Genomic DNA, 20,701 nt, shown 5'->3' with positions numbered 1-20,701 from the left:
AAAAATACAGTGCTTATGTGGCAACATTGCATCGAAACTAGCGCCATTGAGTAATTTCAATAAACTACGGTCAAGTTACCTTGTGAATGAAAGTGTAAGAATAGTTCCCCCACATTGCCGACAGATGGCAGGGTAAGCTGCTTTTTCAAATTTTTTAAACATTGCGTTAGGTTAGTTTAAAGTTCGAAACTGTCAAAACATATTTGTTTTCTTAATTAGAGAAGAGTATTGTTATATTTAATCCTATATGCTATGAAGCATGAAAAAATATAATTAAGTGAAAGTAATAAAAGCATGTGATTGCAATTATGAGAAGGATAAAAAAAGTATAAAGAAGTAAAAAAAAAGTTTTAGTAAACTAAATTTTTTGGTTACAAATTGTATTTTGCATTCAAGATCTTTGTTTTTGTATTTGGTGAGTACTTAATATTGTCATTTTAAAATTTTATTAATTAATTTAGTTAAGAAAGTTGAAAATTTAGTAAGAAATTTAATATATTATATATATTGCAATTGTTGTTATTTTTGAAGTATCAATAACCTCAAAATTGCACACAACTTTGTTTTGTCATTTTTTTTAACTTTTTTTACATACGTTTAAGAATAGTATTTTTTAATAATAATAATAATTTAATAATAATTATTATTAATTCAATATTTTCAAATATCGTTATCATAAAATGTTTTTCTTTTTTATTCTTTTTCTCTACTTGAAAATTTAATAAAACTCTAGTTCAAAAATATTGACAATTGATAAAAAATTGTGTCATCGCAATATTTTGCAGATTATAAATTGATGGTTCAATTTTGCGATGTTTTATCATTAAAAATAGAATTAATTTGAAAGAATGGAAATAGTAATTTATTGCATATATATAACATTGACATGAAATTAATGAATATGGATTGCTTTTTGAAATGAAATAATAATAATATTGAAGAAAAATAATAATTCACATAAAATATCGCGTATATATTATAATTGAAAAATGACATTGACATAATATTAATGAATATTGAGCTGTCATTACTTGTTTTTAATACCCACATAGAAAAAGAAATAAAGATAATAATTAATCTTGGTTGTTTGCAGGAATTTTCACTCTGAAAATACATGAATAAGATGATGTATATACAGTATGTTCTCTATATATACACAACTATAAGCCAATCTAGTTTCCTTAGCGCCGGATCGTTCGGGTCAACGACCGGAAGTACGCACAGGGTTGATTGCCCAGGAAAAAGACACCTATAAATTTTGTGAAGTCACAATCTTATAGATTGTGTTACCATGTGTAACACACCACATATCTGGAACATAGAGAAAGAGAGAGAGAGAGAAAGAAGGAGAAGCTTTTATAGAATCATAAAAGCTATAAAGAGTAGCAAAAAAAAAAAACGTAAAAATAAAGAAACGACAGATAAAGCAAAAAAGAAAGAAAGAACTTTCTTGTGTCTTAAAGAATTTCTGATATAGGTTTTTGGACAAGACAAACGAGTTTATACTGAGGGGAATCTAAAGTGTGCGTAGCTATGTTTTTTTTTGTATATCTTTTTTACCGAATTGCTTCTTTGACCTTTGGAGCCAAATCGATATTTGAAACCATCATTTAACATCCTCGAGGGAGCATTTATTCTTTCCCGCGCGCACATCTAGACATAATCTCCAAAAAGAAAAAGTTGTCTCGAACCGCAAGATTTAGATATTACTCATTTTTTCATAACGTTATAAAAACGTAATAATTATTTATTTTTAGAAAATATTTAGTTTAAAAAAAAAAGGTTTTTAAAAAATAAAATCGAAACAATTTTTATAATAATTATAGTTTAAATAATTGAAAAATATTTTTTTTAGAAAATTGCTATGCCATCAACCCTTTTAAAGAAGTTTTTTTTTTTTTTTTTTTTTTTTAAATATTTTGGATAAATATTTTTTAAAATATTAAAAAAAAATTTTTTTTTAATATTTTTTTTCAAAATGCTCTATACAGCCTTGTTTCGACACACAGATGGATCGATTTGGCATGCAATGACCCCTCTCGTTGGTCTGTCTCGCTTACACAAATTGCCCCCACCCACAACTATGTTGCCCGTCTTTCTCTCTCTTTCTTTTCCGCGGAAACTCCCTCTCAGTAAACGACTGAATCTCGAGCAAAGCGCGCGCTCAGATTCACTTTTGCCTTTTGTTGTCAGTATATATACTATTGGTTTCAAATAGTTTGAAACAAGTTTGAAGAAACTTTTTCTTTCTTTCCTTTTTTCTGATCAATTTTGAGTTAATTGTAATTCAAAAGAAAAAATTTTTTTTTCACTGGCAATGCACGTGATAAAATAACCGACCGTGATCTTTCTCCAGAAATATACACGCTTTATAGTATCTCTCTCTCTCTTCTTCCTCGTGTCTGTGTGTATATAGTTTTGACGAGATTGTGAACTCCAAAATTTTCAGCCTAAAATAACGAACCGTGTTATATCTATATTTGTCTAATAGATTTGAGTTAACAATTTTATTTCTTTAAAATTTTTTTTTTAATTTCGTTAGGGAAAACCAGAGAGAAAATGCATTCGTTTGAACTTTTTAGCAGAGGTCAGTTAGGCAACTTAAAGGTAATTTAATAAAATTTTCATTAAAAATTCCAATTATTATTTCAAAAATGTAGACATTTTTTTGGCAAATAATTTTCGAAATTAGAATGAACGAAAATTTAATGTGTTATGGGACTTAATTTAAAATATATTTTTCTACAAAAATAAATTTTTTTAATAATATAAATAATATTATAGAGTATAATAATTTATAATCGATATAGAATTTTCGAAAAAATCTTATTTTTTCTAATATTAATTTTTTTTCAGTAAAAGTATTAATTTTTTTCTATTATTAAAAAATTGTTTCTATTTTTTTTAGCTATTTACATTATTATTTTGTTTATTATTAAGATCATACTATCTACAATGTGTAAACATGTTGTTGCTTTCAATGATAATATTTGCCAAAATTCAACAAGTAACGATATTAATTATGCTTATGTACTGTATAAAATATGATAAACCCCTTGCGTTATTATTATACAAAGAATATGTAATTTAAGTAAACAACAAATCAATATTCTTTTATAAAAGGGAAAAATTAAAAAAAAATGTTTTATTAAACAAACATAATAGCAAGAAAAAAAAATTATTTTCTCTTTTAACTAAAAAAGATTTTATTTGAAATTTGAATAAAGAGGAGAAGCAAACATGAGTCATTTTAATTAATTTTCTTTCGGGTTTGTGCCATTTATAATAATGTTCTTGGATTAATGACTCTTAATTATCTAATTGCTTAAAAAGAGGCTCTTTAAGAATTTCTCTAGATAAATATTCCTTTTAATGAATTAATTAAACATAAAAGATATACACTTCATTGAAGTAGTGTAGGAAAAAAATTATAATTGAAAAGTTTAATTTTCTCTATTATTGGAAAAGTGAAAGAAAAAAAATAAATTACAATTGAAAATTACTTTCAATATTTATATTCGTAACATTTATAAATGTAGTGGAAAAAGCAATTAGAAAATAAGGAAAATAGAGCAAAGAATCTTGTTAAGCCGAACAAATATAGTAAACTTCCGTTGTAGTAGAAGGGCAATTTAAAAGACTTTACGAGTGTTAACGTAGAAAGCGTCTTAAAAGTTGGATTACAGACTTAAATAAAGTAATCCTGATATAAAACGAAATTGAAAAATACAACACAGAGAAAAATTATATTTTCTATAAAATCGATAAAGAACTTATTAATCATATATGGATTTGTAAGATTGTAATTATTTTTATTTTAAAATCATTTTTTTTTTATTATTCTTTACTCTTAATTTTTTTTACCATTTTCAATTTATAATTAGTTTTATTTTATTAGTATTTTATTATTTATTTATTTTTTAGTATTGAGATATCTTTTTTCGGTGAATATAAAAATTTGAAAGGATTTTTAGAATTTGTATGCAGTCATCGAAAAAGATGATGATCTTCCCTTATTATTAAAGCTATTGCGACTCTAGAAATTTCTCTCATTACGATATATATATTTCATAAAACTAGCACGTACTCAAGGATCTGGGAATGCACTCAATTATTATTATATTGAAAATGCCTCAGAATCGCGAGCTGTTTGGAATATAATATTCTTCTTAAGTTATGGTATTTCAGAAAATTGCAAAAAAAAAAAATTAAGAAATATCTTTTTTTCAATTTCTCCATACAAAAACATTCTTCTGAATCTAAATAAAATTTTCCTAAATTAAAAAAAAAATTTGTTATTAAAATGGGGAAAATTTTAATTGATCAATGAATTATTTTTTTTCTGTTACAGACAAATATTTCGATATATTTAAAAATAGCCTGCGATTATATTCTATGATATACTAAAGTGGCCTAAATGCAAATATCAGTTTGGCATTTGAATAAAAACATCTGTATTGGCTTTAGATTATCGAACATGGTTGAAATTCCTGAAATAATCAAATTTAGAAATAAAGGTAAATTTTGCTAATTTAGCTTCCCTTTCAATTTAAATAGAATAACTTGATAGTATAAAAATCCTTGACTCACATTACTCTCAAACTTGGTTATTAGAAAAAAATAAGTTTCTTTTCAATTGACTATAAGTTTTTTTAAATATGCATAAACTATAGTTTTCTTATTAATGTGTTATACATTTTATACAATGTATCAGATTAAATGGAACAATCATATAAAATATTTTTATATTCTTTTTTTGAAAATCTAAATATTTCATAAATTATTGTTTTATTTGATTTATTTCTTTTTCTTTTTTTTTTGTAAAATTTTACAAAACTCTTTATTTTGTGAGACATTTTTTTTTTTTGCAAATTTGACAAGAAATCGATATATTTATAAAATGTTAATTAAAAGAAAATTAATTACAAAATTTTAAATAAAAAAAAAACAACAATTTTTCCAATATAGAAAAAAAGTGTCATAAAATTTTCATATAAATTGAAGAATATAATTAATTTTCCAATAAAATTGAAATTTTACCAGACAATAAATAAATGAGTTTCACAAACTTTTCGATAGATATTTTTTATAGGGAAAATTGGATATCTCGACAATTGAGTTTTAACATCAATTTTTTTTTATTTCTCTTTTGAAAAAATACGAATTTTACATGCGTGGGCAAAAAATGGTTATATATTCAAATATTAGTTTTTTCTTCTCTATTTTAAAATGGTGAAAATAAACCCATTTATAATAGATGTGTGAAACATATCATAAAGGAAAATTGCTATTGAATGGATATGAATCCCCTCGTAAATTGATCTTGGGAAAAAAAAGAGGGGGCCCAAGGTTCTCTCCTATGAAACGTGAGCTGAGACTAGATTTCAAATAAAGCTTTCTTTTTTTTTTGTTGATACAAAAAAAAAAATTGAAGATTTTGATTTAGAACGCAATTCTAAAACGGATGAAATTCTCGTTAAAAAGCACATTGAATTGCTGTGAAAATAGTTGTGTGTTCGAGGAATATAGACAGATAGATAGATAGATGAAAAGGAAATTGACGTACATCGTTTAACTTCGTTCATAAATTTCAAACTATGTTGGCTTTTCTCGTCTCTTCAATATATTTGCGTCTTTCATTTTCTATGATGTTCATAAAGAAAATTATCTCGACATCCCGCAATACTCGATTAAACATTATATACGCGGAAATTATAATTTATTTCTTCAATAGACAATTTTGTTTTTTAATATTTATTTCGTTCGAGAGTATCAAATTTATGATTTCGAATTAAAAAATTTTTTTCTAGACATTTTTATTTTCAATAATTATTTGTTTATAGACAAATAAATTATAATTAATTATATAGTAGAAGATTAGAAATTATAATTAGAATTATAATTAATTTTCTCAATTAATTTTATAGAGGAAAAAATAATAATTCCTCTTGGCTAATTAATAAATAATATGAATATTTTAAATTAATATTACTTTAATAATTATTTAATTAGGAGACATTGAACTGAACAAAAATATCTTAACACGTAATCGTTACGCTGAGATGAAAATACTTCGGTTACAGAATTCGCACTTCTTAGTGTGATTTAAAATAAGTTGATAAGATTTCGAGATTATTTCTTATTTTACCTATTTATTATTATTATTATTATTATTTATTCATTTATTTATTTATTTATTATAATTTAATAATTATTAATTTATTTTTTTAAAATTAATATTATATAATAATAGTGAATTATTGTAATAAAATATAATTGCAGTTTTTCTGACGTTTATAATCGTCTTTTGTTCTAAAATTATTATTGAAAATCTTGATTGAAAAGGATTAAATTCCATCTACAATAATAGTTCAATTTAGTGAATTGATTTTCTGGTTTGAAGGATTACAAAATTTTCACAAGAAATATATGTAGATTGGTAAATTATACAAGGCTTAAGCTTAATTTAGATGCAATGAAAACTGTTGCAATGTACCCATTAATGTTTTACCACAAATAATTTCAAACATTTACGATTATAGTTTCATGGCAAAAGTTATAATAGTTAATTCCCCATCAAATTGTATTTATAGTTTCTTATATTCAACAAATAATTATGTATTTATTATATATTGACAAAATTATAATTACAATTGAAATAATTCAAAATTAATTTCATTCAAAATTTTCGAAAAATTATTATTATTTTTTTAAATATTATTTTTTGATATAATAATTTGAAAAATATTGATGTAATATTAAAAAAATATTATTATTTGATTAAAGTTAATTAATTTATTTTGATCAACTGGCAATAAACACAGTGTGCTCTATTTGAGGGGTGGAAAAAGGAAAATATTTGAACAGACACAGCAGTCCGAGGGTAAAAAGAGCATTTAAAAAGTTTTAATTTGCTTGTGTACATTGAACGGAAAAGATAAAAGTTTCAAGGGATTTGAAATGCGGGCATTTCCTCTCTTTTTATATACTATTCTTATTAATTGACTTGTGAAGTTAATTGCTGTACCGGAAAAATAAATAATGGCGCTTATATTTTTAAGAAAAATAATTTATTGATAAACATTTTTTTTCCATTATTTGTATATGACAATTTGAAAATTTAAAAATTAAAATTGTGAAAAAAATGAAAAAATTATTTCTGTAATAAACCGAACGTGAAATTCGATGTATAATAGGTACTAGTCAGGTTTATAACATTCATATTGCAAACAGATTGAAGGGAAATGAAATTATATACAATTTATCTGCTTTATAACCAGAAACTGTATAGAAACAATATCACAACACAATACATTTCAATTCAGAGACTATAATAGCTTCGAATCAATATTTTTTTGCTAAATATATTCTCAAATCAAACTGTACAATCTTGCAAATTTCTTTTTTTTATCGGCACTTTACTGATTAAATGTTGCAAGTGATTCATTTTCAATTTATTATTTTTTTTTTAAATAAATATTATATTTATTATTCACAATCCTTAATCATAATATAAAAATAAATGGTAAAATAAAAACAACAAATAAAAATTATTTTGAAAAAAATATAAAAAGTACAAAAACATTTCTGGTATAAAAATCAAAATTATTTTTTGAAAAAAAATATTTTTTTTGTAAAATTTTATACTAAAAATATAATGGATTTTTATACTTAAAAGTTAATGGCTTTTTTTTATTTTAAATTTATATTAACTTTTATTGTCAATTATTATTGCTATTTATAAAAGTCGTTGACGTGAAATAAAAAAAAAATATACACGCTTTATTTGAAATGAAAGATCATCATCAGGATGAAGCAATCGAGACTAATTGATTTAAAAATAAAGTATTTATAAAAGTGTTCTATTATTTTTTATAATATAAAAATATATTAAAGAAAATAAATACGTGGGCTATATTGATTTTCATTTAAATCATAACTATTTCTGACAAATGTTTTCTTTCTCTATGAAAGCGATTAAATATCAGTTCAATGAGAAATTTTCCATTAAGGAAAAAAGATTTTCATTTAAAAATATTTTTCAGATTTAGTTTTTTTTTAAAATAAAAATATTATTTTTTCAGAGAAACACAAAAAGGAAGGAAATGAGAATTTTGCTTTATTTTTGGTTCCCATAATTGTTGAATTTTTTCACGTTAATTGAAAATTTTTTATAAATTTTACCTTTGATTTTATTTTTGTTGAAATTTTTTTTTTTTTAGCTAAAAAAAAAATATTTGGCAAACTTTAAAGAGTCAATTTGTGGTCAAGGATCACAACCTATTGTACTAAATTACATTAGCAATGATCCAATACAGACAATAACATCGTCTTGCGTTTCTATTTTAACAATAGTGTGTGGTCATCATATATAATGATAATACATATATCGTCCAAAAATTCAAATTGCACACAAAATTACCGCTGTATCATTTTTGAAACCCACGTCAAAAGAATTATGATTGACATTATTATGATGAGAAGTGAAAAATAAATATATCAGACTTGTCATAGCTGAATATTATTTAACGGCTCATTGTTCTTGGCCGAGTTCTACACAAAATTTATTGCTCAATATGTACAAAATTTTTTTGAGAGAAATATTTTTTTATTTAAGAATTTTTTCTCTACTTTTGTTTATTTTATTAACTATAATTTTCTTATAAAAAAAATTCTTATTTTTTAATAATTTAAATTTACAGCCTGCAGTGGAAAAAAAAATTTATTTGAGTCAAATAATCGGTTGATTATTGTCAAATAAATATTTATTTGCATTAAATAATTATTATTTGTATTAAATAATAATTTTTATTAAATAATAATATTTTTTTAAAATAATATTTTTTTAAAATAATTATTTTTTGAGACAAAATAGAATGGTATTTGTTTTAAGTAAAGAAACTATTGCTTCAAATTAATTATTGTTTTAAATACAGTTTATTTAATTCAAATAAAAATTATTTGGTTCAAGTAAATATTTACTTGATAGTAATCGATTATCTGAATCAAATAAAATTTTTTTCACTTCACAAGTGGTTTGTCTTAAAATTTAAAAAAAAAGTTATTTATAGTCATGAATAAGCTTCCAGGCTTAAAATAATAATAAAAACAAAAACAAATATTTTTAATCAGTGAAAAATATTATTTTACAATAAATTAAATAAAATTTATAATAATAAATGAAAAAAATTATTATAATTATTATCAGAATTCGATGTTGAAATAAAAAATAAAAAAAAACAAAAAGTAAAAATTTTACAATAAATTAAATTTGTAATAATAAATAAAAAAAAATCATTATTGAAAATCCACTTCAGAATTCGATGTTTAAATATATTGAGTATAAATTTTACGAAGCTACGTACGCGTTTCCTTCCTGAAATGTTGGTTAATGATCGCGTTGAAGAATTGATATTACATAGTTAAGTCAAAGTGTGGGTGAGAGAGTTTTGTCGGTAATAAAAATCGTTTATTTTCAACTTGTGAGTATAAAATAGCTAAAGAATTTTAGCCAGAGAAACCCGGGATTTTGTGTGTGTATATACGCTTTTATAATATACTTTGCCACACAAAGAAAGACAAGGAGACACATTGTTTGTCTACTTTAGCATACTTCAGTCAAAGATGACAGTGCTTAACTCATCATCTTTGCCTTGCTTGCCAATCTCGATCACAGTGGTCAAAAAATAAATTCTCAAAAGATCTTATCTCATTTCTCTCTTTACAGTTACTAACGAGTCGTTGAAATACAAGAACGTTTATAATTTAGAACAAAAATTAACAATTTTATAAATATATAAATCAAATCGGTCAATTTAAATCAGATAAAAGTTTCATTATTTAATTAGAATCTCAAGGACGATAATAAATTAGAATGATCGTCAAAAATTGATAAAGAAACTCAAGACAACAGGAATTTTTTTTATTTTTAGAATAAATTTAATATTTTTAATTAATTATTTTTTTGGAAAAAAAATTTCAGTAATTAGTTACAAAATAAATTGCAAAGTTTATACAAAAGTAAAATTTAATTAAGAAAAGCTTTTCAAAGTAGCTTTTGTCAAGCGAATCACAAAAGAGAGGACTTTTTTTTTTTTGTTTTTAGTTGTGGAATGGATTTTACGAATTTCGTTTTACTCACTTTTTTCTGTGCCGGATATCCGATTTTTTTCAATTACCGATATAATTCTTAAAAATCGATTAGACATTGTTTCCGTTCAGGAATTTTTGACAAAGACATCATAGTAGATTCTTATGGAGCTCAATTTTCTTTTCTATAGTTGGAAAAAAAGCTTTCTATTTCCTTTTGAAATAAATCCGAGATACCGGATGATTTATATATATATATACAGAAAGAGAGGAAAAAGGAAGAAATTTTCCTTGTTCGCTATTTCATGTCCAAATGTATATACATGTGTGAAAACATGTTCTTGAGGGAGTTTCTCAAGATAAGCGAGGAATTTGTATAATCTCATATAGGAACCATGGGAGAAATCCGTCAACTTCACTAATACAGGATTTGAATTTGCTAAGAAAGCTTCTTTGGTAACCCACTACATTTCGCAGAGAATTAAACAACTTTTTGAATTGGATGAATTTATTCAAAAAGTTTCCGAGAAATATTTTATATTTGATCCAACGATGAAAACTCAAAATTTCGTTTTTTTAGTTGAATTTTTTTTTTCTATTAAATAATTTAAAAATAATTTAAAAATATATTTTTTAAAAATAATATTCCCTTAATTGATATTCTTCTTCATTTATGATTTCAGATCCCTGAAGAGCACTTGATGGACGTTGAGGAGAAATAATCATGAAAAGTTTGTTTCTTTAAAAAGAAAAAGTAAAAGAAAAGAAACGTGGAATATTTTTTCTATATATAAAAAAAAAACAATATAAATTTGATGAAGAGAAAGTTTATAAATGGGCTGCAGATCAATCGATTATTTTTGGACGAGAGTCTTCAGAAATTTATTGTTGATTCGCGCCGATTTTTCGGCGCGAGAGAAAATAATAGATACACGTAGATTAGATGCCATTTGAAATAAGCTGCTTAAGAGGAAACAATATTTATAAAAAAAAAAAGCAAAATATTTGTTTATAGCTCACAAGTGTCTCTCCCATTAGTCCTTGAATCTCAAATAGAGGGATTAAATAATATTGATCGACATATATGTATAGAAAATAGCTGCCATATCCGTAAAAACTTGTCGAATTAAGGGGAGAAAAAAAAATATTTTATCACAGTGATAAAAAAAAAAATTCACAATTTATCGTATACAAAATGGCGAGTCGAATGAAAGCACTCTACAACCAAGTAAGCATCTTTTTTTTAGAAACTCGATATTTTACCCTTTTTTTTCATCGAGAGCAAAAACAAAAACATATATTATATTTTTAAATAGTTAAAATTCTTTAATTTTGATTCTGAAAAAGATTTTATTTTTTGAAAATTACAATTTTTATATTTTTAATTAATATAATTAAAAAATTTTTTTTAGTAATTTACTTATTTTTTTGAAATATTACCAAGAATTTATTATTATTTGTACATTTTGTGTCCGTTTTATGTTGAAGATAAATTTATTCAATTATCTCATGGGGATTCTAAACAGATAAAACTTTTAACTAAAAAGATAGATGTGCTGACATTAATCTAGATTTTCCGACAAAATAATTTTCATATTTCTTAAAAATAAAATATATGATATTGAAACCTCGAAGGAGATAAAATTGATTGTTATTACTATAGATAATAGAGAACAATTCAATTTATTAAAAATTCTTAATTATATATAATTAATAATAATATTTTTTAAATCTATCTAAATTTTTTTTTGTCATTTATATTAAAAAAATACTTATTCCATTACAAGAATTATTGGAAATTTAATATATTAAGTATTAAATTTATTATTTATGTTTTATTGAATTGTATGAAAATTTAATAATTTTTGCATCTATGCACTCCTTTATAAATTCCATAACCTTTTTATATGCCAATGGATAGATGTGTTTGTATGTATATGTGTAAATATTGATGGATTGTCGATTAGTTTTACAACCACTCAAAAGCCTCGTTGTATAAAGTAACGCCACTATCGATAACATAATTATCGAAGAGCTTCCAGGCACTCGATAATAAAGAAAATATTACGTTCAATATCATTATTTAGGGTCGAATAATCTCACCTTTAATCAAAAACTTGGTCAAAGTTCATTAACACTAAAAAATTGTTTATTTTATCTTAAAAAAAAAAATTAATTTTTTCTTATTTTGCAAAAAATAACTTTGAAATTGAAAGAGTTCTTAAAAAATATAGAAACTATTAATAAATAAAATATTATTATTTATTATTATTAATTTTGAAAAAGAGAAATTTTTGAATCTTCATTATTTGTTATTCCAAACTTTAATAATATAACTTTTTTTTCAATTCATGAAACAATTCTATTCTAAAATAAATTATTCTAAACATAATCTATTTTGAACTAAATTGCTAAAATAAACTGTTAGTAAACTTCGAAATTTTAGAGCTTATCATATATATGAAAATTTTGCTGTTTGACAGTTTCCCCAGAACATAAAAGACTTTATAGTACTATATATTTATAATTAATTTCTTTCACTATGCGGTCAAACTTCGAGGAAAACAAATTTAGTTTTACACTTTAAATAACAATAATATTAAAATAAATTTTTTTTTTATTAAATAATTAAAATTGACAATTTTTGGAAAATATATTTTTAATGTAAATGATGAAAATTTCAGGTGGTATTTGAGAGACGAGTTCTATTGGCTTGTACTATTCTTGTTGGACTTTCAATTTGCATTTGGGCAGTGGCAATTGGAACTGATCATTGGTTTTCAGTAGAAGCACCCGATGATCAAGGACTTCCAATGAAAGACAGAGGACTTCCAAATAGGCGACTCTTAAAAAAAAATGTTGGCCTTTGGAGAACTTGTATTAAATACAAAATTCTCTTCAATAATACTCTTGTCGAATGGCATACTAAAAGTAAGTTTTTTTTTCTCATTTAAATAAAAATTATAATCGTAGAAAAATATTTCTCTATTTAATATAGTTTTAATGATCATAATATATAATTATTTCATTATTATTTTTTTTTTTTAATTATCTTTGGATTTGGATTTTCATTGAATTTCCACTTTGAAATATGAAATTAGTTTATTCTAAGAAAATCCGATCAATCATCATTTCTCTAATGTTTAAACATCATTTACGTAAACGACCATTTGAACGTCAGATAAATAGTTTTATATCCGTTGAGATCGATTTTATCCTCAAGGTGTATTTAGGGATACAAATTTTCAAAATATCCATTTTATTGTAAACATCACGGTAAAATAATATAGAAATTTAAAAAAAAATACGTCAGGCATTTGTAAGAATTAAAAAAAAAATTTTTTTTGCCATATTGTTACGAGTATATTATATAGAAATAAAAATTATTCAGTTGAAAATATAAGATATTTAATAATAAATTTTTTAAAAATGTATAAAATTTCATATTTTTCCACTATACTCTCATTTTATTATCCAGTATTATTTGTCTCAAAAATTGTTTTTATATAAAATAATGTTCAATTTGACATATAAAGAACGAGTGTATATGAGCCTTGAGTTGTGACTTTTTTTTTCTCCCGATGCTTAGACGTCTCTTAGTGACTTTCAATTGTTAGAAATTTACCAGACTCTCTGGGGCGGTATGCTTTTGCTTGGGTCGAAATGGTTGGTGTAAAATAAATGTCAGTCCAGAAATAAACGAGAAAGACAGATAGATATACGTGCCGAGTGAGAGAAAGGCCTTCCATTGGCAAACTGACGCCTGGGTAATATTGCACACATGTATTATTATACATATATATACATATACATACACGTATTTTCTCGCGTGCATTACATGTAAATTACCATCAAGTAGAAATTTAAATAAAAAAGAAATTTTTAAAAAATGCTCAACTATAATAAAAATGAATGCAGAAAATTGAGGGGGGAAAATGCGTGGGTTTAATTAAAGCACAGCAGCCACCACTGAATCTCCAATTAAGCTCAGATTAGTGGAAACTAACGAACAATTATTTTTTTTTTACTCCGCCACAAGGGATGAAAAATCTCTCTATTATTTATACATATAGTTAACTCGCAAAAGTTAAAATTTTATTATTTCTGTCTCTTGTATTCTTTGACCACAAAATTTCCAGCTTTATATATATTTTTTTTTTCATAATTGATGACAATTGTTCTTAAATAATTTAAAATATATATCTAAATAATATTTTAATTCAAATTTTTTTTTTATAGAAAAATATTTCGAAATAAAAAAAAAAAATAATTAATAAAAATGGTGATAATAAAAATTGAAAAATAAAGTATAAATAATTATTGAAAAAAGAATTTTAATATGAAGAAAAATATGGTTGGAAAAATTTTTAATATATTATTCACGAGGTGAGAAAGTATGTCATATAATTAAGATACCTCGTAATTTCCTAAGTTAAATTTAATTGAAGACAATTTTATCTACGCCTGGCGGAAGAATTTTTTTTTTTAATTTATGGAATAACATAAAGCCATATTTTCCTGCAGAGACTCCATTGAATAATGAAAAAAAATTTTTTTTTATCTTCAACTCGACGAGAACATGAAGCGAAAACTAATCCCGTCATAGTGTATATGTGCGCGAGAACGGTTAAAGTTTTCATTACTTTTATAAGTTTTGCGGTGGCCGTAAATATTCTTTTGCGAAAAATTACGAGAGCGGTCAGTTGTCTCCGGTTTTGATCAACACATTTTTTTTTTCAGGTCAACAAAAAGTGTTTACCTTTATTTTTTATTATATTATAAATAATATTAAAAATATAATATTTATATCAATTTTTTATGTCACGTTTGATAGAAAATTATTTATAAAATATTTTTTCTTTTTGGATCTATTTTCTCGGGGGTCTAAAGTTTATCATATTATTTTCATTTTAATATTTCAATGCAATTCTTTTTCTCTTTCTTTTTTTTTCCCCTCGTTTGAAATTTACTGTAAGGGAAAAATTTTTCCTTTATTTCCAAGTATAGAAAAATGTCGTCATGAATTCCTTTCTCTTTTTCATTCGCGGAATATTGTAAAATAAATGAAATTTAAATTAACTGCTTTTTCAGGGGAGTGCAAGCATCAAGAAATGTTTCCAACTGAACGAGAAATAAGAAGAGATCCAGGTCTGAATATCACGGTACTAAGTGAGTATTTTACAACAAAAAAATTATAACTTTATAATTGAATTGCAAAAGTTAAAAGAAAAAGAAAGCAAGTTACGTTGATTAAGATGAAAATCTTGATATGTAATCTAATTTTTCTCTTTTAATTTTACTTTTTATTTGACTAATTATGAAGTTTTATAATATAAACAAAGAGAAATATGAAAAGAAACGGTAAAAATTATAATTACCATGAAAATTAAAATAAAATTGAATTTTAGTCTCACAAATAAAAAATCAAAATTGAAATAGAAAAAAAATTTGATATTAAAATAAATATTACGTTTTTTGAAAATTTTTTTTTTTTTGAAATTAGAATTAAAACTGAAAAGTAAATTTTTTTCAACTTTTTCGGATGTAGAACAAAAGATTTGCGGACAATTGCAACATTTAATTGTATAATACAGGTGAGTAATTAAATTTTTGGAACAAGGCCTACACGTTCGGGCTCATTAATTTACAAGTCAGCGACTGATACTGTATATATATATATATATTAAGTCAGTGATCAACGTGCAAAATTTTGTACACTGTCCAACTACCAAAATCTTTATAGTCTATTAAAGAAGATAGTTTGTTATTTGTTGCTTACAATATATCAAAATTCAACAAGTGTGTATTTTCAAAAGAAAATTAATTTTTAAAATACTCTAATTTTAATTATAATTTAAAAAAGAAATTAATTAAACAAAAAATTTAAAATAACAATAATAATACTTATACTATTTTTATTATTATTATTTTACTATTATATTATTATATTATATATTATTATAATATTAGAATATAATATAATAATAAAATATTGATAAAAAAATAATAAAATAAAAAATAATAATATATGTATAGATATTATATAATTTTAATTAATAATTTAATCTCTGCATAGATTATTCGAGGACGGAAGTTTCATTTGCTGTGATCAGTATGTTTATTATGATAATGGGTTTCGGATTTTCCATCTACACCTTCCGTAATCCACGCTACATGTTCAAGCGATTAGCTGGCGGAATCCATTTTATTACAGGTAAAATACGCGTTTCATGTAATATCACACCTCGATCTATATATATAGTCACCGTATACGTATTAGATTGAAAAATTAAATTTTAATTCGTTTTATCAAGATTACATTTTGTATTTTATATTTTTATCACAATTAAAATATTTTTTAAAATAATTTTTTAATTGAAAAATGTCGTATATAATTATAATTAATAATTCATATGGAAAATAATTTAATTGGATTAAAATTTCTATAAAATATTTCTTTCATAAAAAATAAATCAAATCAATAAGAATTTCTTTTTTAAAAAAAAATCTTTTCTGTTTTTGGAATTAAATTTTTTTTCTCATAATCGCCAGAGGGGATATAAGAAATAAAAATTAATTTTTCTTTTTTTTTTTACAGGTGCCTGTGTCATGGTGGTTATACAAGTGCTTCTCTCGTCAATTGAGTTTCAGAAACATTTCATGCCAGAAATTCATCCCCACGGTTCAACCACATCATATGATTTCTCTTTGATTTTAGCGTGGCTTGTTTTTATAATTAATTTACTGTCGGGTTGTGCTTTTATGCTCTTTTCTAAAAAACGAAAAAGAGATAAAGCGCCTACTGAAGAAATAGCAATGGCTGACGAACCAACTATCATAGGACGATAAAATAATAATAATAATAATAATTATGTTCTTAACATATATTATATGCATATTTAAAAAATTTAACTATCTCTCAGCGAAAAGGAAAAAAGACCAAATGGACCAGAAAAAGCTTGATTTAAAAAAAAAATTAAGCCTGGGTTTTTCAAAATACTCACTTTCGTCTTCGAAAAATAAGTAAAGTTGTTGGATTTTTATTTTTTAATATGACAATATTTTGTCAAATATATATTTATGATAAATGTATTTTACTTCCTCATAGAGGAAATATTTTATCATAAAATAAGTATTTCGAGAAAAAGAAAATTTATCCTAAATCTATTTTTCCATGAAATTAACTCGAAAATTCACTAAGAATATATTTATATTAGAGTAAAATTCATAAAAAAAATATTTTACAATAAAATTAATTTGAAAATTCTTTTTATTAGTTTTCGAATTTTTAAAAATAAAGAAATTGTAACTGCCATTAGTTTTTTTTTCTCTCTAAACAAAAACCAACAACTTTGCTCGTAGAACTAAAAAAAAAAAATGACACAGCTACCTTTTTCTTCTGCGAGAAAAAAGTGCCACGAAAATATCTTTTTAGAAGCATATTCTTCTTCTAGATTGTAAGATGATAGATATACTTTTTATCAATCTCGAAAATATTTCTCTTATCCCTTATACATAAAACATGATGATATATTATCTATTTTAATGTATCTATCTCTATCTCTCTCTTTCTCTTAAAAATTTTGCGACGTATATTTCTAGTCATCACTAGTCCCTTCCAGTCATCGTTTTTTCGGATTGTTATAAACGATAAGAAAATATTTCCTAGTCATTCACTTCCGAAAAAAAATTCATACAAATTGTGATTCTTAATAAGCCTTCGCAAAAGAAAAAAAATTATTAGACGTTATTCAAATATTACGATTATTACTAAGCTGAAGTAAATATTTTTTACCTCACATGTTATTTAGCAATTTGCAAAAAAATATTCTCGCAAATTTCACATTATCACAGGTTGTTCAAATTTTATTATCTAAAAAAAAATTAAATTCAGTAAATAAAATTTTTTCTATTTTTTTTTTATTTTTAATATTGAATTTTTAAACAAAAATTTTATTTTTCATTGCACATTTGCAATTTTATTTTAAACAACTTCGCTTTAAATTTAAAGCGGCAAGTGTTGAAAATGTTTAAATCATTTTGATATTCATTTATCAATTTGTGCTGTTAACTATTTTTACGACTCTGATGAAAAAAAAAGAATTATAAGAAACTATAAATGAATTATTTATAATAACTTGATAATTCACATAAATTATTTCATGAAATACTTTGTAAGAATTTCTATATAAGTACTTAACGAAAAATAAAAAATCTTAAATTATTCCAATTGATATAATAATTTTTTATTCATATTATTTTAAAACAATCTTCCTTCTTAGTTTTCTTTTTCATTAAATTTGGGATTTTAATTTAACTCTATTTTTGTAATATCAATTTGTTTTTTCAATTTCCATTCATTACAATAAAAATTGAAAAGTGAATCAAGAAAATCATATCAAGGTACAATTTTTATTTTTCCGTTTATGAAAAATTTGTATGACAATTTTTCATTTGTGTGTGTGTATATATGTACAAAGGAGTATTTTTTTTTATTTTCATGGCAGTATTAAACAAGTCTTACGTTTATAAAAAAAGTGAATTACACTTTATTTTATTTATATATATATATAATTACTCTGAAAAAATTGATTTACAAATTTCATTTTAAAGTCTTTGGCAACATATTCAAAGATTTTAATCTTTGAAAAATAATAAATGATTAATTATTATTGAAAAAAAAGTATTAATGGAAAAAATGGTAAATAAATAATTATTATTGGAAAAAGTAATAAATAGTAAATAAATTATTATTCAAATTCAAAATAGAGAAAACAAACCTAAATGAATTCAAGATAAATGTAAAAGAGGAATTAATAAAATTATAATATATTTATTTTGAAAAAAAAATTCTAAATTACTATTAATTGTTGCAATACTTTTTCCCTGAAACGAGAAATAGTTTTAATAAACAATTTTTTAATACTGTTGATTTCCATTTAACATGTAAACGTATGTTTACTATATATATACTACATTACTTTTTCAGTTGAATTCTGAGCTAAAAGTAATTTAAAAATTTGATTTACTTTCGCCATTGATAAAGTGGACCAACGAATTGGAATATTCGTATTATTTATGTTGGCAAATCGAGCTAATCTGAAAATATTTTCGGAACTCGCCTTTGGCCAACCAACGAGATTTTATTATTGGACTTTGAATTTATTTTTATTATTATTTTCTTTTTTTGCTTTAGAAAAGTGAGCAAAAAAAAAAAAAAAAAACGAAAAACAGAAGTTATTAAAAAATAACTTTTTAGTATCAAATAACAGATTCAGTCTTTCGGGCTCTTTTTTTTAATGGGCCAATTGTTTTTTCATATTTAAATAATAGATATTTCTATTAAAAGATTTTTTTTTCTTTAAAAAAATCAGTCTTTTTTTTTCTTCTCGATACGAGTTTTAAATCACTTAGATTTGAAATCTATTTTTTAGTTTTAGTCACACTGATTCACTGGTCACAGAGTTTTTGTCGTTCTTCAGAATCAAAATCGTAATTTTCCTGTTGAGCTGAATTATCTTCGTTCTGCATTTCAGTTTCATCTTCAGTTTGCTCGTCGCTCGAGTCTGTCTCGAAGCCTTGTATAAGCTTCGCGTATCTGTAATTTTTGTAAATTTATTATATTTTCCAAAAAAAAATTTTTCCCCTCCGAGAGTTTTAAAATCAATTGAATTTTTCTAAAAAAAAATATTTCTGTTGGATTAAAAAATAAAAATTTTTTTTAACGATTCTTTACTGTATTATAGTAAATAAATAAAATGGAAATTTCGATAAAAAAGAGAATGAATAAAAAGAATATTTTTTTTTTCCTTTTTTTACCTCTTTCTGAAAGTTGATTATGTATAATATGAATAATTGAGAAAGGAGATTTGAAGTTGCGAGGATTAAATGTGAAAAAAGAGGGTTTGAATTATGAAGAAGATAAATTGAAGGCTTTTACCTGACACTATATCAGACGGGGGTTGTTCTTCTCAGAGTGTCAAGGGGCCACTCCGATCTGACTGGCATGGGCGGAAGAGGTTCTTCGAGGGAGAATGTTACAAATTCATGATGAACACTTGGACTATATTCCTCTTGTAATACATCTGCGGTCGTACTGACCTGAAAATAATTGAGTGAGACACTTGAATCTCTATAATGACACAAAACACAGTGATTGACAGTTTAATTAATTAATTAATTGCATTATTTTATTTTTTTGCCAATAATTAATAAAATTATTTAAAAAATAAAATTTATTGTATTTCATAATGAAATAATAATTATATCAATTATTATTAATTAAGTATTTACCGTTTGTGTTGTAAGATCACGAGGAAGATTTCTGCTGTATTCATGATAATCAACACTTGGTGGTGGTGGAAGAAATTCATCAAAATCAACTTGATCCACTGAATCTTTTCCAAAAAAATACCTTTTTTGATGTCTCTCACACAAAAATCCAGTGTGTCCATGATTATGATAATTTCCATGTTGAAGATGATTATCCAAATGATAAACTCCCTAAAAATAAAAGCGAAACATTTTTAATCGATTTATCAAATTTTTGTTTCAACTTTTTTCTATATTTAAAAGAATACACTGAAAAAAAAAATTTATTTGACACAAATAC

General features: G+C 23.7%; 3 protein-coding genes across 5 annotated transcripts in view; 2 read left to right on the top strand and 1 right to left on the bottom strand.

Moving 5' to 3' along the window:
• LOC127280130 (uncharacterized) overlaps nucleotides 1–20,701 on the top strand; it is a 93,194-nt gene that overhangs the window by 20,056 nt on the left and 52,437 nt on the right. The gene's annotated exons all lie outside the window — the stretch shown is intronic.
• On the top strand, nucleotides 228–18,274 carry LOC127280171 (uncharacterized). 3 transcript variants are annotated; one of them, XM_051303057.1, is made up of 7 exons: nucleotides 2,117–2,607; nucleotides 4,352–4,517; nucleotides 10,773–11,317; nucleotides 12,774–13,020; nucleotides 15,181–15,258; nucleotides 16,166–16,303; nucleotides 16,688–18,274. In XM_051303057.1, the coding sequence occupies exons 3-7, from the start codon at nucleotides 11,285–11,287 to the stop codon at nucleotides 16,936–16,938; spliced, it is 747 nt and encodes a 248-aa protein (XP_051159014.1). In that variant the 5' UTR covers nucleotides 2,117–2,607; nucleotides 4,352–4,517; nucleotides 10,773–11,284; the 3' UTR covers nucleotides 16,939–18,274. The 3 variants fall into 3 exon arrangements, with proteins under 3 accessions (XP_051159022.1, XP_051159014.1, XP_051159004.1); XM_051303065.1 differs by lacking the exons at nucleotides 2,117–2,607; nucleotides 4,352–4,517 and adding an exon at nucleotides 228–415; XM_051303047.1 differs by lacking the exon at nucleotides 4,352–4,517.
• Nucleotides 18,884–20,701, bottom strand: part of LOC127280156 (voltage-dependent calcium channel gamma-7 subunit) — a 33,604-nt gene continuing 31,786 nt past the window's right edge. The window contains exons 9-11 of the mRNA XM_051303023.1: nucleotides 20,383–20,592; nucleotides 20,030–20,190; nucleotides 18,884–19,687 (exon numbers count right to left, since the gene is read on the bottom strand). Coding sequence (XP_051158980.1) covers nucleotides 20,041–20,190; nucleotides 20,383–20,592 — 360 coding nt within the window. The 3' untranslated portion in view covers nucleotides 18,884–19,687; nucleotides 20,030–20,040. The remainder of the gene's footprint in view (nucleotides 19,688–20,029; nucleotides 20,191–20,382; nucleotides 20,593–20,701) is intronic.

Source organism: Leptopilina boulardi, unplaced genomic scaffold (genome assembly GCF_019393585.1).
Source record: "Leptopilina boulardi isolate dan_hultmark-lab unplaced genomic scaffold, ZJU_Lbou_2.1 LbouV2_112, whole genome shotgun sequence".
Classification (NCBI taxonomy): Eukaryota; Metazoa; Arthropoda; class Insecta; order Hymenoptera; family Figitidae; genus Leptopilina; species Leptopilina boulardi.
Note: the sequence above shows the minus strand (reverse complement) of the source record. Positions and strands in the feature narration are given on the sequence as shown.